This window comes from Equus quagga, chromosome 12, assembly GCF_021613505.1.
Source record: "Equus quagga isolate Etosha38 chromosome 12, UCLA_HA_Equagga_1.0, whole genome shotgun sequence".
In the NCBI taxonomy this organism is placed as follows: Eukaryota; Metazoa; Chordata; class Mammalia; order Perissodactyla; family Equidae; genus Equus; species Equus quagga.
In genome coordinates this window covers 38,918,407-38,940,769 of record NC_060278.1, presented here as the reverse complement: position 1 = coordinate 38,940,769, position 22,363 = coordinate 38,918,407, and the positions used below count along the sequence as shown (strand labels likewise).

At 35.8% G+C, this 22,363-nt stretch overlaps 1 protein-coding gene across 12 annotated transcripts in view; it reads right to left on the bottom strand.

Annotated features, from left to right (window-relative positions):
- Nucleotides 1-22,363, bottom strand: part of CDC42BPA (CDC42 binding protein kinase alpha) — a 312,972-nt gene that overhangs the window by 49,478 nt on the left and 241,131 nt on the right. For 3 of the 12 annotated variants that reach the window (XM_046678632.1, XM_046678638.1, XM_046678640.1), the window contains 6 exons: nt 21,627-21,732; nt 21,050-21,198; nt 19,480-19,571; nt 17,114-17,190; nt 16,016-16,063; nt 150-242 (listed from right to left, as the gene is read on the bottom strand). In XM_046678632.1, coding sequence (XP_046534588.1) covers nt 150-242; nt 16,016-16,063; nt 17,114-17,190; nt 19,480-19,571; nt 21,050-21,198; nt 21,627-21,732 — 565 coding nt within the window. Of the gene's footprint in view, nt 1-149; nt 243-7,502; nt 7,542-16,015; nt 16,064-17,113; nt 17,191-19,479; nt 19,572-21,049; nt 21,199-21,626; nt 21,733-22,363 lie in introns of all 12 variants that reach the window. The other 9 variants (XM_046678637.1, XM_046678642.1, XM_046678643.1 and 6 more) reach the window with 5 other exon arrangements.

Sequence of the window (22,363 nt, the reverse complement as noted above, 5' to 3'; positions counted from 1 at the left end):
CAGTCAAATGTCATGACCTCCCATACACCGTGACTTAGGACACAATCGATGTGATTAAAAGAGCAGAGTCACATTTCACTTGCTTTTGCAATTCCCTCTGTCTTGACACAAGGGAAAAGCTGGGGAGCAAGACTGCTCCAAGGAGGCACCTTAACTGGCTCATCTTCACTAGATGTGGACCTTGACTGGATGTAAAACTTGACGTTCGGATTCCACACATATGTGTTCTCAACGGGATCAGTCTAGGAAAATAAGTCAGGAAAAACAAAAACCCAAGAAATCATTTGTAAACAATGTGCAGCTCTTAGCAAATTTCTGTAAGGCATGATCATGATAACATTTCAAACTTTAGTCTGAATATTCACATTGGGGATGTGTCCTTATACAAAAGTAGAACCACCAGCTTTCACATCAACAAAGGTTAAGATAACCATGGTTACTAAAATGCTCCTCTCTGCACTGTTGATCTCTTGCTTTGAGCACTGATCTCTACTGTCTGTTCTTTTCTCATGTTCCACATGAAACTTTTCTGTTTCACAAAATAAACCATCCATGTGAAATAAGTGCAGAGGGCTTAACAGAGATACGTACTGCTGATAATCTTGTCCTTGTTAAGAATGAAGTTTGGTCCTCGAACAGGCATTGGTTGAAAATGAAAGAAACTAACCTGTTAGCTTTCTGCTTGTCATTAAAGTAAATCCCCTTTTTATTTTGCAGCAGTAGAAATACCAGCACCTATATTCAGTTGCATCCTTTTAACCAAGTATATTTAGGAACTGAAAATGCTTTGGGTTAAAATTTAGCATGAAAGATCTCATGGAGCACATTGCTTGAGGATATATCCAGTTTGGCAATTTTCAAAATTACCAGGATTGGGTTTTTAAAATGAAAGGCAATGAGGGCAATTTGGAAAAAAGGTTAGGGAATTTGTTTCAAATATGTTGTACAGCAAGAACAATGCTTAGATCAGAAGTTACAAATCCATGAAAAGAGCCATCAGCTTAAGGATTTTAAATATGTACTTAAGACTTTTTTTATTTTTCTTTATTATTTTTATGGTTGCTATTTTAGGGACTGGCTAGTGGGCTGGCAAAACACTGCAGCAGCCCTCTGTTGGCATCCAACTACAGCCTCCCAGGGTGCCGGGCATGGGCAGGTGTTCCGGCAAAGCACCAGGCAAGACTGGTGGGGCTGACCAACACGGCCACCAACTGGACCTTCAACCTTCAGTTACTGGATTCGGGAGAAGGGTCTCGGTGAGGGCGTCTACGGGACCTGGAGCAGCAGTGAGTCACCAACAGCGAGGAAAGCATCTCAGTGTTTTAAAAACTGGAACTACGGAACTGAAGCATATAGCAGATGTGTATCAGCTCTGCGTGTGCGCCGTGCCTAATTTCATAAAGCCAGCACGCTTTACGAAGAGGGAGAGCCAGGCCTGAGTCTCACCTCCTGACTCCGTATTCAGTATCTTTTGTTGTACCAGAGGCATCCCACAGTAGAGGTATTCAATGCGATTCAGCGATCACGGACGCCGAGTTATTTTATCTCCTTTCCTGACAAGGAACTTTGACCAGGAATAGGAGAGTAAAAGAAAGACGACAATGGGACTCAAGACAAATTCTGCCTTGTTCACGATTTTATTCAGAGACAGACTGGGGAAGGTAATCAGTTCAAATTATTAATCTGAAATATGACCCTGGGTTGGGAATAGGCAGAAATGTCTTTTACTGTCTAAAAATCTCCTCCTTCTACTTTCCATAAGATTATAGAAATTGCGAGCTACAAAACAGTCCATGGGAGAGAGGATTCAACTAAAATGGAATCGATAAGCAAAGCAGTACTGATACCTTTGACACTAATAAGAACTTAAAACTGACTCAAATAATCAAGACCGAACTGTCTCACAAAGTTTTAAAGAAGTGTCCAAGTAGGGGGTTTTCTACGTGTACAAAACTGGGTCATTTTAGGAAAATTTAAGTTTCTGACCTGTCACACAAAAACCTTTAATCCATAGCTTGGCTGAAAGGCATAAATCAGAAGTTCCTGTGTGAAGGATGATGCTGTGAACAGGACTGAACAGCTAATATAGTGGCTTTGTATCTCTGGGTCCAATTACTTTAAAAACTCTTCAAAAATGAGAAAGGCAAGAGCTTGCTGTTTCCAACAGCACTGGCGGACTTTCAGAGCAGGCCTGCTCTTTGAGCCACGTGAACACGTGCGGACACAAGTCGACACACTGTGTTCTACCCCTCTTGCGCTGAAATTAGAATACACTGCCTTAAGCCATTTTGTCAGTACGTGCTCCAATGGGAGGTTCACATCACAAAAATTGTCCAACCTGACCACCCACCTCCCCGCCCCACAGCTGGCTGTTAAAACATTTACCAGCGTGTTTCATGACCCTACGAAAATGTGACATGACGACAGTGTGACTTCAGGCAAAGGAAAAAATACGCCTCACTGTTTAATCTGTGATAACACAAATTAGCGACTCTTAAAGAACTCAAGGCTTTTATCACATACCTCTTGGCCCTTCTGAAGAGTAACTGTCACTTATAAAAGTTGTTTTCTCCTAACAAGTTTTTACCCATCAACAAAAATGAAAGAAGACAACAGGAATGAGAACAGATTTTAAAATGATTTTCTTAGCTGACTGAGGTAAAAACTGGTTATTCAGAAGAGGAAAATATTTAAATTTAAAAAATAACCCAATACTAATTGTAATAAAATAGTGAAAATTACCATACTAGCTTTTTTAGAGCTGTATGCTCTGAAAGTAAAAATAAATTCTAGAGATTAAACAAAATCAAGTTAGTTTTTGTAAAAAAAATTTAAAGTAAGTAAAAATATTGGAATAATATTTTGAGATGGCATTGAGTATATTAAAAAGTTGAACTATACCATTTACAATGATAGTCTTATTTAAAAAGAAAAGCATGACTAAGTGAAATTCAAAAATTACTACTTTTCAAAAAAGTGTGTTTCTCATAAAGACAAGGAACAAAGTTTGGTAAAGATGAATAAACTCATGGCAAATAAGTTTGGAATATCAAACTAAAAAAAATTCCGGGGCCGGCTCCATGGCCGAGTGGTCAGGTTCGCGTGCTCCGCTGCGGCAGCCCAGGGTTCGGATCCTGGGCGTGGACATGGCACCACTCGTCAGCCCACGTTGAGGCGGCATCCCGCATCCCACAACTAGAAGGACATGCAGCTAAGATATACAACTGTGTACAGGGGGGGGTTTGGGGAGATAAAGCAGGAAAAAAAAAAAAATTCCCAGGTCTTTTCAAAGACTCTTCTAGAAGCTAGTAGCTAATTAGATTAACAGTTTTAAGACTTCATTTCCTTTCTGGATTAGTGCCAGTGTAAACAATATCTCAAAAGAAGTTTAACAGTGAGAATAAGAAAAATACAATACCACTTATATATTTTCTTTATCAAAGTGTCACATCACCAACAGGACTATACTTTTCAAGATGTTATTAAGTTTATCTATAATTAAATGCTTACCAATGCATTTATAACTAATGGCTTATTCTATCCACTGAAAAGCAATTTTACTAAATTAATTTTACTAAACTTTCAGAATGCTCAATGACTATATGCCAAGATTTACAGATAGGCTAAAATTAACTTTAATAATTAACTGGCAGTGATTCAGATATAATATGGAAGCAAAGCAACTGATTAATGGCATATTAGTTATTTTTACCTAATAAAACAAACAGAATCACTAATATTATTCTTAAACCATGGAAGTTAAAAAATTCTTTGTGTTATGAAAAATATAGCATTAAACGTAAGCAGTGACTTGAATTAATAATGCAGGAAAAACTAATAAATGTGATATACCTCAATAGTAGAGATATCTTCATTCATTAATTGGGTTTATGAGTACAGAAAGAATGATTAAAAAAGGAAAATAAAAAACAAAAAGCAATAAATAGTTAATATTATTGAACAGTATATTTTGATACTATCTCAAGAAAGATCTTGGAAACAAATCTTAACTGAATAGTATAGGTAATTCACTCAAAATTTCTTAGGCACAATCTACTGAGAATAATAAATAAGGAATATCTTTATGTAAATGTGACTTTTTCTATTTTTTAGTTTACTAATTCTTTTTTCTAAGTAAACATACTTTAAGGAGTTATTCTGATGAACAGACATTAGAAACATCTACTACACTCTAGTGTCATTTTTACTTACTGCGCTGTTTGAAAAAGAAAGAAAAACTGAGTTCATCAGCAGGATGGCCCAGAATGCCTAAGATCATCATGTAGAGAGTCCATAATGTTTCCTGAATCTATTAGGATTTCTCTAATGAATGATCCATAAACTGAGTATCAGCAGGATTGCCCACAATGCCTAACATCGTCACGTAAAGAGTCCATAGTGTTTCCTGAGTCTATTAGGATTTCTCTAATGAATGATCCATAAAACGTATTCTTAGAATAGTCTGGTAAAATAGAAAAGTTTTTTCCCCCTGGATCAGATCTGATTTTTAGATGACCAATTAATCAAGAACTCCTCAAATTAAGCAGTCTGCTCTTGTGATAAATAATGAAAACTACTCATCTTGGATATGCATCAATGGGCCTTTCCTACTCAAAAAATAATTACAGATTTGACAAATACAAGTAGCAAAACATTCTCATAAGAAATCTGGTTTTAAAAAGATAATAGGATTTGATATGGATTAAAAAATACTTTAGATCTAACATGTTGTTTTGTATTGGTAAATACGAAACTCTAAGTTAACAGAAAAAAATCCAGTTTTCATCACAATCATCTTTATCTTTTAACTATAAGTATTTTGGAAACAAAGTGGCAAGTAATCCAACTTTTTGTATTCAGAAATATAACCTCAAATTTTCAGTGATATAATTATTTCTGTTAATTGAGCTCATGATAAAATACAGTATTATAGAAATACTATATCATTTGGAAAACAGTAAATATAATATTTTACCATTCTAAAACAAATCATAAATTACTGAAGATTATGACTAAAGAGTGTGATCTTACTAGTTACAAATAATGTAACTTAGAATTTCTCTTTATGAAAATTTCTCAAGTTATGTTCAATATATTGATTTAAATATCTACTCTGGAGAATCTGCAAATATTCTAAGAAAGTATAAAAGAAAGTTAAGACACATGTTAGCTATTTATAATCTCTGTTCCACACTCTAAAGGAATAATCTAAAATGAGACACCCAGTGTTTCTCAGTATTAATGAAAACACTATGGACTTTTCCATAACCAATTATCTTCAGACATTAATAATAACATTAATAACAAATATTTCTTATACTATGCTTAAATAACATCATTTATAAAGAATATAAGTATTCAAATTGTACATAAGGTTTTATAGCACACTGGAAATAAAAATACAGTAAACATTATATATACCTCATTTATATTACATTTCACAGTCACTTAAAGAATTTTAAATTTATAAAAGCATTACATATTTGCTGTCTAAACACACAGTATATAACATAAAATCGTATGCCACTGTTAGATTCAAAGCCACTGCTAGGAGTGGTAACTATTTGTGTCCTACTCTAACACAATGATGTTCCCAGGGACTAATGAGGTTCCTCACTATTCCATTAGGATGTTTCTATTTAACTGTTGAATAACTGGAAATTCTCCAACCATCTCCTTCACAGACATTACCACTTTTCAGTGGTTGATTTTTTCTGTCAGATACTTAACCAAGGAAAAACCGAAGGAAGCTTGGAAAGCAAATTACCAAGCCTATCTATATTAAAAACAAATCACGTAATTCTAGTCAATAGGCTCTGGTTAAGTGTGGCTTACTCATATCCAACAGAATAGAAATACAGACTAAAGAGTAGGGACCTTGTAACAGCTATTTCCCTCAAAAATTTTTCCTTATTTCAAGATTCACAAAAGTGTTCTTGGCGGCCAAGGCCCCTAGAAGTCTGCAAGACAAGTGAGACAATAACTAATCTATAATCAACTTAACCAGAAAAACAAAACTTCTCTGAATTATAACCTTATTCAAAAACAAATAGTAAAAAATTTAGTCAATTCACAGGCTGATGATTCAAATCTAACACAATTGGGCATACAACATTTTAATCTTCCTTTCTAGAGATTATAGGATATAACTAACATGTACGCAGATTGATTTGATAAATCCAAACACTCAATGGTTTTAATTCACTAAAAATGTTAAAGTAATCAAGAAATCATTTGAACCAGCAATCTTTTCGCAAACTTCATTAGTTAATGAGATATCAGTTGAAGTTGCAGTTCTACTGGTCATATCACTGGTATCTGAACTGCTTATTCATTATTAAATAGCAGTTTGAAATATATGCTGTATTAGGGTTAATCATGTTTATTTTTCACTCAACCCTCCATCACACCAGAAAGGCAGGAGCACAGAAAGCGGTGGGCTATCCTACCACTTCCCATGCCTTCCACAAACCAGAGAACTCCCTGATCTAGCACTTTCCCAGTCCAAGAATTCTGGATTTAAGGTGGTGATCAATACCAGTGATAATGAAGCTGAAAGTTAAAAACTTGTGTCTATCACAGACCTTCCTTATTAACATTACTATTTTACATCAAATACGAAAAGCAGAGCAAACAGTATCAGCTAGCCCACTGCTTCTCAACCAGGGAGTCTGCATGTTGGTACACTGGTGTTGGAGTGGAGGCTGGTTTAGAAAAACTTAAGACCTTTCCACAAATGGATTCCCTACTCTGGGCATGTCCGAATCTTGCAGGATAGAGCTAGTGGCTGGCCCATTTCAGATGAGAAACACTGAGCTACCCATAGCATGGGAAAATGTACATAGTTCGTTATCAATACATATCTAAGAACGTTACAAATATTGGAAATATCTTAGAATATAAATGATTTATTTATTATTAACATTATTGCCTCAAACCTATAAATAGAAGATATTTAGGGACAGTCCTTTGAACTACATACCAAAAAGCCTATCAAAGATTTCTCCAGAACTGAATCGATTTACAAAAAATTATAGTCAATAAGATCAATAACTTGCCCCAAAGCTTTTTTGAATTTTGCACAATATGAATTATGTTTTCTTTCTACATAATGAAAATATCTAAGAAATCTCTACATATTTGCTTGTATCAGATTCTTATTTAGAAACTCATTTACTTTGTATGTGATCAATTCAGAAAGCATACTTTAGGATCACTTTTTTCCCCAATCAAAATAAAAAAGATACCTTGTAACTTTAGTAGCTTGGTTACAGAAATTTATACGAACATTCTTAAAGCTTTGCGGCCAAAGCCAAAAAAAACCCCCAAAAACCAAAATACAGAAAAGCAGAGTAGCGATAGCAGGAGCAGCAGCACAAAGCATGCAATATGTGTCATAATACATCACAAAAACGTCAGCGTGTTTTGCAACCACAGGCAAAAGGATAAGAGACAGGGTAGAGGGCATCAGGAATGGGTACACAAGTGCAATGGTCTCTTACACGTCTGCCTTTGCTAGCTGGAGTACAGGATGGAGAGCGCTTCAACAGAGAAAGGAGAATACTGCATGTTACAAATATTGACACACGACTCTCAATGACTACTACTGTATTAACAGACAAAGTATATAAACATACACAAAAAGACATTTTTGATAGGCTGGAAAGTACACGTATTTCCAGGAAAAACTGGAGGATAGGACAGGGAAGAACTAGTTGTTCAGACCAGGTCTAAGAGTGATGATAAAGTTTTCATTGGACCTTGCACAAAGAGTGACCCGCAAAATAACACCCCATCAAGGGGTGGACGAGCTCTTTTCTGAAAAGGTTGGTAGTAGCAACTTGAAACGTGAAAACAAAAAGGATCTAAGTAACTCTGATTTAGTACTGGTAAGCATTTAATAAAATATTTAGTTAACTAGTTTTGCATCAGACATTTACCTACCAAATTCTCACTCTTTTCAAAGATGAATCTTTTAAATGATAAAAGCTAAATTAGGCCTCCAGAATTATTGATAATGTAGTGAGACAAAAACAGTTACTTCAACAATATGGTCCATCCTGACTAGATATTAGACTTAGTCAAAAGAGAGACCTTCAGTTTTCTGATGCTAAAGAAATAAGTAATTAGGAAAAAGTAACAGTACCAAAAAGTAGGTAGCAATTATATCAAAATATTTTTCAAGTTTTGGAAACTTTGTAATGCTTAAGCAGTAGGGCTTCATAAATATAAACCATATCTACTCAGCAATTTCCTATATTCAATTCAACCTAGAATTTATTGAGGGTTTACAGTATGTCAGATACTTAAGAGATAAAGAAGGTATGGCAGTTCACAGACTGGTGGGGAAGACACCAGGCCATCACGACAAATGCTATAACTGAGATATGTACAAAGTTTGTATGTGAACCTGGAGAAAGGATGTACAAGATTTTCATGGGGACCTAGAGGAAGGAATTGATAAACTGAGTCTACAGGAGTAATCGAAGATTTCAGAGAAAACCTCAAAAATAAGAAACATCATTCAAGATTATTGGTTTTATCTTGTACAATGAGTTGGCAGATTGCTAAACAGGAACTATTATTTCTTTCTATAGGAACTGGAATGGAAGGTGACTTGAACACTGTCCCAAAGAGTTCATAGCAAACCAGGATTAGAAGGCCTGCAGATTTCTAAACAAGTTCTTGTTTCTTAGCCCAGCCAGTCTTCCACTATGGTGGAGGCTAAAGTCTCAGGTTCAAACCTGCTTATATTCCCTCAGTCATTAATAGGAAGTGCCTGCCTCCCCCGTTTTCCCCCAAGACCAAACATTAAACGAGTCGACCCCCAACCCTTCCTCTAACATTTAAACTCTCCCTTTTCTTCCTTAATGATAGCAGCTAATATTTATCACGTGTATAATATATACAGGTACTTTGCAAAGCATTTTACATATACTAACTCTTAATTCTCATAGAAACCCAATAAGGTAGGTATTAAGATCCCCATTTTAGACATGAAGGAAACAAATTAACTTGCCACAGGTCACAAAACTAAGTGGTGGAGCTAGGATTCAAACCTTCTTAGTCAGACTTCTGAGAAATGGTAACACTCACTCTCTGAATCTCCTGGCCTCTCCATTCACTTCTCAATACAACACAGTGTGGCTTCTGCTTTGATCACGATAATGAAATGCTACTAAGATCAGTATTTCCTCTTTGTCCCATCACACCAGCATCTCGGCTGTCCCTGAGGCTGCTGACTGTTCCCTCCTTACAGCTCTGTCCTCCCTTAGTTTTTGTGACACGAGGCCTTCCTGGGTAACCTCATCCCCTCTGACCATTGCTCCTCCTTCTCTTTTGTGGAGTCCTCTGCCTCCATCCCCTTCTCAATGTGAGAGATCCCAGGTTTCTGTTCTGGCTCACTGCTTTTCTCAAGCTACGATCTGGAGAGATCTCATCCACTTTCAACTCTGCTGATCTTTTCCAAATCTCTTATTGTCAGTTCACTCCTTTTCCTTAAGCTTCTGACTCACATAGAAAACTACCTGCTGGACATCTCCACATGGATGTCCCTCAGGCACTTCAAACTTGTCCAAAATGAAGCTGGTCATCTTTCCCCTCTGTTAAACCTTTTAATAATTATTACACACGGGGCTGATTAAATCTAAGCTCCAAATATGGAATGTAAAGTCATCCTGATTGTGGCCTCTGCCTGTCTTCAAACTCATTTCTTTTCTCTGCTTCATCCTCTTTGCTTTCAGCAAACTCCCCCTCCCCAAACATGCTCTGCCTGCCTAGAATATACTCCTTTTATACAGCCTGTCTTTTATCTTGCTGACCATACTCATTGGTGAAGGGCCAGCTGAGGCATTATTTCTTTTAGAAAGTTTTTCTGGCCCCTCCTGGTTCAGTTAGATAGCTCTCCTTTATACTCCCATGATATGCTGTCCATATCTTTAATTACTGTACTTCTCCCAATGGTGTTATAATTATTTATTGAGGTGTTTGTTTTTTACACCAGACTCACACCCTTAAGGGCAGGAAATATCGTATGATACTTAGCATAAAGCCTGTAAATTTAAAAATTCTTAATAAATACTGAATGAATCCTTCTGAAATTCCACGACACTCAACCTGAATATTTCTTACGCCATCTCTCACTTTCTACATCACAGAGTATATAACTATGTATTTATTTTTTCTAAAAATAAGATAAGCATTTCGAGGCCTAGTTCTATGTCTGGTTTATATTAGTGCCTGCCATTGTGCATAGTATAGTACCACACATGGAAAAAGTGCGAAAATGTTTACCAAAAAGAAACCTTTACTTTTTGCCTATCCCTACTTCTAGACCAGAATCTGGAGTATGCTAAAACCATGGAAAAGAGAATAAATAGCTCAAAGTAAATACTACCACTATACTAAATACTAGTCAAAATGCCTCTCAAAACTATCTTTGCATATGAAGGACAACACATTTTCTAAGCTGGCACTGTATGAAGGTAACAGTGATACTAAACACCATAGTAATAACGTTCTTCCCAAGTGTCTACCTCTAAATCAGACAACTACATATGTTTTCAGTAGACAAGGGCAAATTATACTTTTTCCTGATGGTGCGTTTAGAGAAAAACACACACACACTTTGGCTCTCATACACACCCCCACACAACACAGTGTTCTATAAACACTGAAATTGGTCTCATAGCAAACAATGGAAACCAGTACTTGTCTTAAGATGCAACTATATAGCATTTAGAAATATGCATTTTAGGGGCTGGCCCAGTGGCATACTAGTTAAGTTTTCACACCCTGCTTCAGTAGCCTGGAGTTCGTGGGTTCGGATCCTGGGAGCAGACCTACACATTGCTCATCAAGCCATGCTGTGGCAGCATCCCACATACAAAATAGAGGAAGATTGGCACAGATGTTAGCTGAAGGACAATCTTCCTCAAGCTAATAAAGGAAGATTGCCAACAGATGTTATGTCAGGGTTACTCTTCCTCACGAAAAAAAAAAAAAACGTATTTTATATCTAGGTCTATAAATTGCCACCAGAACTTTAAGGCTGATTACGGAAGTAAGCATATAAGCAGAATCCAAAAGAAGTAATTTATCTTATGGACACATAATGTGGCTAATAAATTTTAAGGTTCAGTTAACGAATTCCAGAGGTCTTATTTAGTAAAATACTGAAGAGGTAAAACATTATGTAGTCATGCTTCTTTCCCTCTAGATTGCCCAAGTACATTACAACATAATATATATCATAAAATACATATACAGTATATACAATATAACATAATACCTAAATTAGGGAAAGACTGCATATGGCAATCTTCTGAAATGTGACAGTTTCAAGTTGGTATGTAGACGGGAGTTTTAAAAAATAAGAATTGAAGGCGGAAATTTCAGAAATGCCATAATTTCTCAGACGGATCTAGGCCTAGTTTTGATCATAGGATTAAACTACCTTTACCATGCATGTTTTAAAGCTCCGTCTTCCATTGATCATCATGTGTGATCAACTTTCCCCACATGGAGCTAAAACTATGTTACCAGGCCTCGGATTTCTGTGATTCGTTATGATAGAATATGAAAGAAGCTAAGGGAGAGAACAACGTTAAAAGTAAGAGATGAATGAAGAAAGCTAGGAGCCAGGACTGAATTAAGTATTTTGGGACATCTTAGTAAGATTTTATATGAGGCCAAAACCAAGAGTAGAATTCAGCTTGCCAATACTCTCAGACTACTTGCTTCTCTTAATATGCCAGAATACAAGAAAAGAAAACAATATTAGGAGGACTAGATAATTAGAAAATAGGTACTACCGCTATGTCTTTATGTCTGACCTTTATGTTCTAGAGCTTTAATTCCTCCATTTACTCTTTCCTCAGTACACTACAGTAAGACAACCTCCAAAAAGCAAGTTGGTACATTCTCATTTGCCATGTAAATGGGCAAGTTCCATTTTTGTGAACTTGGCCTAAAGGAACAGAGTGTAGAATTGTAATTTAGTAAAATTCAAAACTTACCTGGTATATATTTAATATGTGACAATATGTTTATCAAAAATAAAGAGCAAGTAGTTCATTTATACAGCTACAATTAGTATTACCTTTAATACAGTCAAGCCAAGCATTTTTGGGGTTCATTTGAAAACAAGAGAATGAACTGAACAGAACAGCAAGTTCCTGTAGCTTGGTCTGATGATCCTGGGATCTGTCACCACTGGGATGATGGGCACAGATGGGGGAAACCCATGTGGCTAAGCCTCATTTGCCCTCACCCTATCTGTTACCTGGAGGAAGAGGCTGGGCCTAATATGGAGTAATCATGGGAAGTCCAGGATTGGGAATGCAGGGTTGAGAGAAGGGATGAGGGTAGAAGAGGAAATAATTTCTAGAGCAGAAGGGTTCCTGGTGTCTGCTCTACTGCTGTCTTAATACTTCATGTGGGAATGCCTTACCCAAGAGACCACTTAGCAAAATGGTCTCAATTTTTCTTAAAATTAACTAAAAACCCCTTTATCTTCCTTAAAGAATGTCATACATAACCTATCACTACTTCCCTATTCCCTTAAGGATTGAAAAATCCTAAGAAGTTACTCTTACTGACGGGAGCATCTTGTGATACATAATGGCTAAAACCACTGGACAAAATATTTTATAAAGTTATTTGCTCCTTTGGGGCTGGCCCCGTGGCCGAGTGGTTAAGTTCGCGCGCTCCGCTGCAGGCGGCCCAGTGTTTCGTCGGTTCGAATCCTGGGCGCGGACATGGCACTGCTCGTCAGACCACGCTGAGGCAGCGTCCCACATGCCACAACTAGAGGAACCCACAACGAAGAATACACAACTATGTACCGGGGGGCTTTGGGGAGAAAAAGGAAAAAATAAAATCTTGAAAAAAAAAAAAAAAAAAGTTATTTGCTCCTTCAAAAGTCTATGATTCTACCTGTAGAAAAGCCCAAATGCCCAAGTTCTCCTGAGTTACAGACAGAGTGCTTGAGAATGTATTCTGCTTTGCCTGAATCAGAGGGAAGGAAGGGACTGGTGTTACATGTATTCCTTCTCTTACGTCAAGGTTCCTCGCACACATAGAAAGAGTTGTCTAAACAGTGTGACTTAAAAGGAAAACAGCTTGCTCCAAACGTCTTCTCACATGGCCTCAAATCCTGGCATTCAGTTGAATTTTGAATTAACAGGCAAAACCTACTGAGAAAACAATCAAGGTGAGAGAGTGATTATGTGAACTGTGTTAAGTAAAGGAATTACAGTTTTAATAAGCCTGTGTGGGAGGTTAAGGAAAAAAGTAGAAGGTAATTTGGAGGAGGGAGGCACTGGTGGGAAAGCTCTGCAGAAGCGGAGGGCAGGATGAGGCACAGGCTACAGGGGGCAGAGGGAGAAGGCCACTGATGTGTGGACACCAAAGGAAACGTGATTTCTGCGATTTTGCTTAATACTAGCCTCAATCCCTCCCACACCTACAAGTTCCACCTGCAATTCAAATTTTAGGTCTTTAACATAATCTTTTTCTTTTCTACAGTAAGGAGATAGCAAACAGAAAAGAATGACCAGAAGATGTGTTCTATGGGTTAGTAACAGTCTACTTAGGATAGAGGGCAGTCACATATTGTAAGCATCATACACAACAATCTAACCAGTTTTAGCACAAAGAACAATCAAGATTTGTTTTATTCCTTAAGAATCCAAATGCCTAAGAGCAAGGAAGCCATATAACTTGAGTTTTATACTAAATATCTTGGATGCTGAACCCAAGCACGCCAAAGATCGAATACTATTATTCAAAACATATTCTACTATGACTTTGATGATGAAATGAATGATAACTCTGGGAAGGAGGGTCGTAGTTATAAACTATAAAGAGAAACAAGAGGTTTACGATATAAAATATGAAGTAAGAATACAAATTTTTTTTTAAATGGGAGCTGACTGCTGGTCTTTGCCGTGATAGGTAATAATAATTTTCCAATAGCAATGTGATTCGACAAGTCAGGAGGCAAGTACAGTGATTCATATTGGCAGTGGGTGGACGCTGAGCAATGAAGAGCTAAGAAAGCATTTAAGTGAAACTGAATTCACATCAAGAACGAAAGCTAAAGAGAACACAGGAAGGGAGGGACCTGGCCTATTAAGAGTAAGGAAACAATAACTGATATTTACCGAGGGCATTACATACATTGTTTCTTTGAATTCTCAATCTTATGAGATTAGAACTATTATCCCTGCTTGTCTGATGAGCAAACTGGGGTAAAGAAAGGTTAGATAACTTGCTCCAAATCATACACCGAGAAAGTGGTAGAGGCAGGACTGAGTCAACTTATGCATATAACCAATAAACTGGGCAAGAGAATTTAGGAAGCAAACGAGGGAAAAATCTTGCCTTTTAAAACCTGGAGCCTGAATCTTAAAGAGTCAGCAGTCTTTGTGAACTCAACTCCTTTTCACTTTACATTAGGAGTTCCTTTGTGCTGCTTTAAAATTTAGTTGTCTACTGAACAGAGTTCATGCTGAGTGACAGTGGGCGAACCTAAGGCAGGGTGCTCCCGGAGGAAAGTCAGCGCGGGAAACAGTCGCTATGCTGGGCGGTGGCGTTAGAAGACAGCATGTGGGAGCTGAGACGAGAAGGGAGCGGGCTGAGGCGTGCATTCCCGCGAGCTCTTCTCCTGGGAAGAGTTAACCTATCTGCCAAAACACATACTATTCCTACGTTGTACATTCAAAGAGTTTTGTGGGAGAAATGGGGATGTAGAGAAGAGTTTGTTAGAAAGAAAAATGAAAATGAAAATGGCGAAAAGAACAATTAAAGTAATTTATTCCAACTTCCTTCCCATTGCTTTTAAGGTGGAAAGTATCTGTATCAAAACCCCATGTGGAGTACGTTAGTGTAGTGAAATATGCAGCAGAGTGTAAAATGAAACACTATCGTACATCAAGAGAGTTCTTTTTTATCATACTGTAGAATTAACTATTTAAATAATTATTTGTCTCGAGAACAATAAAATGGTTTCCATTTAGAATGAAAAGGTGCACACCTTGGTATAAATATTTAAAAGATATAAAAAACTCTTTAAAATAATTTTAAAAATCTAGATCAAGGTTTCCCTTAGTTGAAAATTATGCTAAATACTCCTCTGAATATAAGAATTATATTTAACAAAACACAAAAAATAAAACGTTTAAAGAATTTTCCCTGGTTTAAAAAACAGTTCTATGCACAATATTTGCATTTGAACCTATTTTATTTCCCAATTTCTGGAAAGACTGAATGTTCAACAGTATAATAAAATGCTTTACAACAAGAATTATTGTGCCATTTAAAGTGGAACAGACAGAATGTATTTGTCAGGTATTTCTGGAAAGGAAATGAACAATATACATTAGGAACGTCTAAATTATTAAATCTATAGAATTAATTTAGGAGAAAAAATGATAATGCAGTCAATTTATAGTGCATATAGTGCATATGTTAACTAAAATTACTTTCCACATTAGAAGAGAAATGCTGTCAGCAATAAAAGTTGATTTGTACTCAATTATTGTGTCACGATAAAATCTACTGGAAGATTTAATAAAACATGTCACTTTTTCTGATTATACCACCAGAGGTTTACTTTCAACTAACATAGACATTAAATAGCAAAGTACATAAAAAGGGGAAATGTGAAATAGAAATCACCAAGAAAAATAAAAATGAGCAATTATTTATATATATATCTATATAGTGACATTAATTAATAAGTATTCCAGTCTTCGGAATTGTTGCAAAGAATGGAAATAAAGAGATTCTCTGATGGCCAAAGCATTTTTCAAAGTATACTTTTACTTTATTATGTCTAATAATGATAAACTGTTCATTATATTTAAGATAAGAAAAAAGCAAATTTTGGCTCACAAATAAATTATCAAGCATGATATTTCTAAAACTGACTGCATTACTAGGCAAATTCTTGATACCAATTCACTGATCTCTTTTACTGAAGGATGCATTGGTTTGAAAATCAAAGACTTACGTCATCCAAAAAATCAATCAGTGAAGATGAGGAAGAAGAAAAGGAATCCTATTTAACGAATACAGCAATAAAAAAATAGAAAATATGGATGAAGCAATTTAATAACAAATAATAAATCAAAAATTTTGTAAAACAATTGAAAGGCAAATGACATTAATTCAAATAAATAAATGAGAAAAGCAATCACTGTTATCGTTTCTCAAGAAACTCAGAAACTCATTAATTACTTTATAAAGAGTGATTCTTTTTCCCTTTCCCAAAGGAATGAAGTATAATTCATATACTGTGCTCAAAATGTAAAATAAAGCTCATGGCAAATCAGTAATAATCAAAGCAAATGTAAGCGCTTTCGAAGGGAGCGACTAAAGGTAAGCCACAGCGTCCCCGCTTCTCGCTGTCCCCGCTCAAGGGAGCTCACTGGGGGCGGGGTCCGGCTATTGGGCCACCGCATCGCCGGCACCTAGAACACCGCCTTGCACAGAGCTATACGGTTATTTGCTGAATAAAGAAATAACCACTAACGAATTTTCTGAGACAAAAATATACTTTATGTTATAAAATTGTTTTTTTTCCAATGAAGGACAGAGTTATACACTCATTATTACATTATTATGGAATCTGCCTAATACACTGTATGTAATACTTTTAACAAAAAGCATTCTTCTTGTACATTTATAAAACACTGAATTGATTTTGAACTAGAACCAGCACTGCCCTACTGTGAGCTCTGACACTTTCACTTGCTTTTACTGTGGCTCTGTGCTTCACAAAACAAAGAAAAGTCTCAAAATTATTTCAAAGTTAGGATTTGTTCTGCACTTACTGTTTCTTAGGGGAAGAGACGAAATTTCTTTTAAATCTTATAATGACTCTCATATTTAGGCCTTTCTTAGATTTTTCTTAAATACAAATGTGATTAGCGTTTCCATAAGAACGCAGAACATATTCCTTTCCTAATATGTTTCTGTTTATAGAAGATTCTTATGTGGGATCCTCACACGTGGGATGTGATAAAACAGTTTTATTGCAAGTCAACTTTAAATCACAAAGCGAACTTTAAATCGACCCCAGAGGAGATGTGGAAAGTTTAACACTTACTTCCAGTTGATCCAGAGCATCGGGAGGCGCATTCAAAAATGCCAAGAAAGAATGCTGTGAGTCTCGGGGCTCTACACCTAGAAGACAGCAGCAACCTTTTTTAAAACTAGAACAATTAAAACTAAATTTTTATGGACAACCTTTCCTGTCTGAATCTCTTAAAAGCTATTCACAAACTACCCTATTTTAAAGCTGATCAACATTATTAACTCTACATTTTTAAAAAACTAAAATACATTAGTGTCTCTTGGAATATCACTTAATAGTTAGATTATATGTCTCTCTGAAATATATGTTTCTTGACTTACTTGAGTTCTTGAATTTCTTTCTTTTCCCGTAGAGTACACCATAAAAAATACATCAAATCTTTTGGTAGACTTGAGAGAATTTTAAAAATAGGGCCCTGGTTATGTCTGATTTTTCTAAGCTAATTTATCATGCAGCAAGGTTTCTGTTTTGAAAGATTCTTATCAAGCATATAGTATGCTTTAATATAAATAATCTTTTATAAGAAAATAATGCAGTGATAAAACAAATGTATTTAATTACGAAAAAAACTTTTGTCAAGGTCTCTATCTGAGTTTGGGCATTGTTTATTGACAGAATGAAGAATCCAAACCCTAGCTTTTCTCAGACGAATTAAAAAACTTTCACACATATCTCTTGGCTATGGTATTAACTTTAAATGCATAATTTCCAAAATAATTCTCAAAGTAGAAATACTAGGGAGGAAAAAGCAGAAACAACCAAACACACATTTTTGATTTCCATTTCTTTAGGCACCGACATCAATTACTCTGTGTGCTTTCCATATTACTCTCCAATAATATACCACAGTTGCTAGATAAGGCAGTACGTTCAGAAATTCAATCAGTCAATAAATATTTATTGAGAGCCTACTATGTGCCAAACCCTGTCTAGATACCAGGGATATAACAGTAAATAAAGCAGGAAAAAATCCTTGCCCTTATCATGTAAATATCACATTACATTAAGTAGCATAGTACATTATGTTCAATGTAGAGTGAAATTTTATTATTCTGCAATGTTCAAAATCCAAATAAAAAACTACAGGTTAACATGCTTTCATAAGGCAATGTGATAAACTTAAGTTTTTTCTTTCCCAGGTTTAGAGCTATTCTAAAACATGATGTGGTCAACATCATCTGGTGTGTCATAGTTGAGCCATACTCTGCACCGATCCCTTTTCTATATAAATTGCCTTTCGGGCTACAGGGCCTCCATGTCTTATATATTCTGTTTCCTCTACTCACTAAATAACGCAGCTCCCTTCTACTCTTCCCGTATGAAAACTCAGCTTGCTTCTCATTTTAGCATGATGCCTCCACCACGTTTAACAGCTTTTTCCCGTTAACTCCTTTACGTGATTGCCCTCTTTCCTCCACGATTTTAAAAGCAGATGCAGAGATCCACCCAGCTCTACATCACCCATGTCACAGAACCAGGAAACAACAGGGAAGCACGCCAGCATAACACAAAGCCCATTAACTAGTTCAGTGTTCACTCAGGAAAGCTCTTTGTCAGGAAAACGAATTTCTAATGACTGCAAATGAGAGATCCCTTCATTAAGAAAATAACATCCTGAGTTTCTTTTTATTAAATCTCCACAATATTAATGCCCACATTATGGAAAGAAAGTTTAAGAAGTTCATGTAAGAGAGCTACCAAGCACTCCTGGTTACTTTTTACATTAATGGAAAAATGGTCAAGTAACGTTTTCAAGAAAATGGAAATAAATTCTGGGAAATCCCACAGTGCAAGCAATTTAAGAATCAAACATGGAAGAAGACACTGAAATGCCAAAATAATTCTTCGTCAGTGTGTCATAAAATAGTAATTTTTTTCCAATCACAAAAATACTACTCGTAAAATAGTCCATGGCACTGAGAAAAGTCAAATTTACGACAAAGTAAGTTCTTCTGTTACTATGAAATCTTTTAAACAATGTATAAGCAAAACAAAATGACTCAGAGACCAGTCTACCACATGTGTGTGGCTATCACATATACGTACACATATGCATAAATGAGTGCCAAAACTGCTTATGTGAACAATTCTACACCCAACACGATACAGTCATGCGCTGCATAATGACATTTTGGTCAATGATGAACTGCATAAATGACGTGATCTCCTAAGATTAGTGCCATAGGGCCTAGGTGTGCAGTAGACTATGCCATCTAGGTTTGTGTTAGTCACCCTGTGACGTTCGCACAACGATGGAATAAACTAGTGACACCTTTCTCAGAAGGTATCCCTGTCGTTAAGCGACGCATGACTGTAACTTGACTCCTGTGTTCATAACGGAACATTAAGTCCTGATGATGTAAAACACATTCCCATACCCTTTTCAGATCTAAGCTCTTCAGTGTCCTTTATCAGCTGTTCAATTTCTGATAGCAGTTCCAAGTTCTTCTTCTCTGAATCTTTCAGTTTACTTAAATAAGAGAAAAAAAGGAAAAATGCCATTATTATTACTGCTACAGTGGGTCGTCATGTATGTAGTCCGACTGACGTGATTCAAATGTCAGTCACGCTAAACTAGGGCACTGCAAACTTCTGCAGGAAGGACAAAGCAACCCTGTCATCTATTCTCGTATAAATAAAGTTTCACTGGAACACAGCCAGGCTCACTCATTTACATATTGTCTACGGCTGCATAGCAGAATTGAGCAGACAGAGACTATATGGCCCGAAAAGCCTAAAATATTTCCTATCTGTACTGTTATGGAAAAAGTTGCTGACCTAGAGCTAAATTATTAAATTAAAAAATGTCATAAAATCAAATGTTAATTTTAGAATTCTGTTAGACTTCTTTCATAGAGAACCATGAAAGTGGAGAACATATATGAGTAAGTTTATAATTTTTCAGTTTGACTCATATCCCTGATTTATGAACAAATGTGTAAACTCATCTCTCTTAGGCATAAGAAGAAAGATCCAAATTACAACACAGAGAATGACATTTAGTAGCTTTTTATGCCGGGATCACTTCATATTCTCTAGAAAAAGGTTTTTTTCCATTTTTAGTGTCACACTACCACATTTAAGTAAAGCATACTCAATTTATCCCTGGATTATTTATAACAAGAATTTATAATTCAACTGGGGTGCCATGTATCTGTCCTCTGATTTAATTCAAAACATTAATGACTGCAGTTTAAGGACTAAGGCCTCACACCATTAAAACCTGAATTTGGACTCTGTTTCTTTCATGACTGAATGCCTTTTGACCCCTTGGTATTCCGAGCACCAAATGGATTTTTCTATTTATATTTTGATTTGTACCATGTATTTTCTATTGTTCCTCTATATCCCCTATACTGACTTATTCTTGAACCATGTTTATTTCCAATCCAATTATGATTTTCATTTTATCATTTACTTATTCAGCATTAAATTGTTGAATAAGAATTGTTCAACTGTTGTGATAAGAATTGAGGGAATGTATTCATTAGCTAGCTGTCCCAGAGACTAGGGGGGATATACGTTTTTTAATACATAAAAGAACAGAAAAAATAATTATAATTAAAATATATTATAGCATTTTGAAATCTGCCTTCAATTGAACCTTTATTTTTAAAAGATCTATGGTAGAAGCCACAATTTTCAGACGACTGCATTTTGTTCTGACTATATGTTACATTTTTATACTAATATAATATTCTTGAACATGAGGGAATTTTGGATTTAATGGAATAAAATTTGAGAGTCAATTAATATTAATTAGTACTATTAATTCCACATTATGGATAAGTCAGAGGAAAACAAGGCTGTATTTAAAATCCCATCAAAATTTTTTCTCGGCATCACTGTAACGAAAGTGATAGGTAGGAAATGAAACGTAATTTCTCTCCAAAAACTGTTGGACCAACTCAGAAATGATTCTAGCAGGATGACATTATTCACCCTTACCATTCTGTGACGATGTTAGATGCTTTAACTTTGTTCAGCTCTTCTTGGATGGCCTGTTTGGCTCTTATTTCTGCATCCAGAGCTGACTGCAACTCCAGTCTAGCAGACATATCCAGTTTTGCAAAACGACGCATTTTCCAGGGCATATCCTATGAAAAAATGTGACTGTGTTTTTAGCTCCATCCTATTTTATTTTCCACATGTAAATTTAGTAATCCAAGTGAATTTGGAAACTCCTTAAAAGCACTTTCTCTAGTAACAGAATAGAACAGAAACATTACCTGTGAAAACATATTGTTTTTCATTAAATTCAGAAATTGTAGACATATATAAATGAGTTTATTTTTTATAGTTATTACCAATAATGGCTAGCCATACAAATTGCAGTTAAGCAGCTATGTGTTATGATTTCCTAACCTGGAAAAGACATGGATTAACTGATTTCTCAGGAAAAACCTTAGAGCAGTCTAAAGCCGAGACGAACTGGAGAAAATACTCAGATTTGTTATAGGGTTTTTTGAGTCTTTTTTTCCCCCTCCTAATATGATAAATCTCTATGCAAAATGGCAGAGCTTACTGTTGCTCGTGTACCCAGGCTGGAATTTCTTAATGCTTCCAGTTCTTCAGTCATTTTAGAAGCTAAGGCCTGAAGATATCCTCGTGCATCCTTTTCATCACTGACCCTAGAATATATACATATAAAGACAGAGATAAAGTACAAAAGTTAATCAAAGAGAAAAACTTCCGTGAGATATGTGTTACTTAAAGTATCATAAAGAAATAAGTGCTAGAAATTTACAGATGTTCTTAAATATCTTCTTTCGAAAGGTCTACCACAGTACCACTATCTGTCAACAGGTGGGAGGCAGTTTACTGAACTGCTCAGTTATGTGCAATCAAAGATGGCCATGTTTAGGAAAGTCCAAATTACTCATATCTGACAGACTAGTAAAACTTTGCCTTGACCACAGAATTAATACTCTTTTAATCGGACATGAAACACACACACCCAGCTACTCACATGATTTCTAAAGAATATTAAGATTTCTCATTAATTGGATTCTGTCATTTCACCTTATGAAAATACAACATCCCCTTCTTAAAACTACACTATATTTAGAAAGTTTAAAGTAAAATATTCTGTAAAAGTCAGAAAAAAATTGTAATAAAGCTCTTCTGTTTTCTAAAGTGGTCAATAAAATACCAAAGAGAAAAGATTAAAGTCTACTGAAACTCAGTTGCAGTAAAAAAAAAAAAATGAAGTTGAAATTGGTAATGCTCAGAAGTGTGTTCTAATACAATTTGGGGAAGATT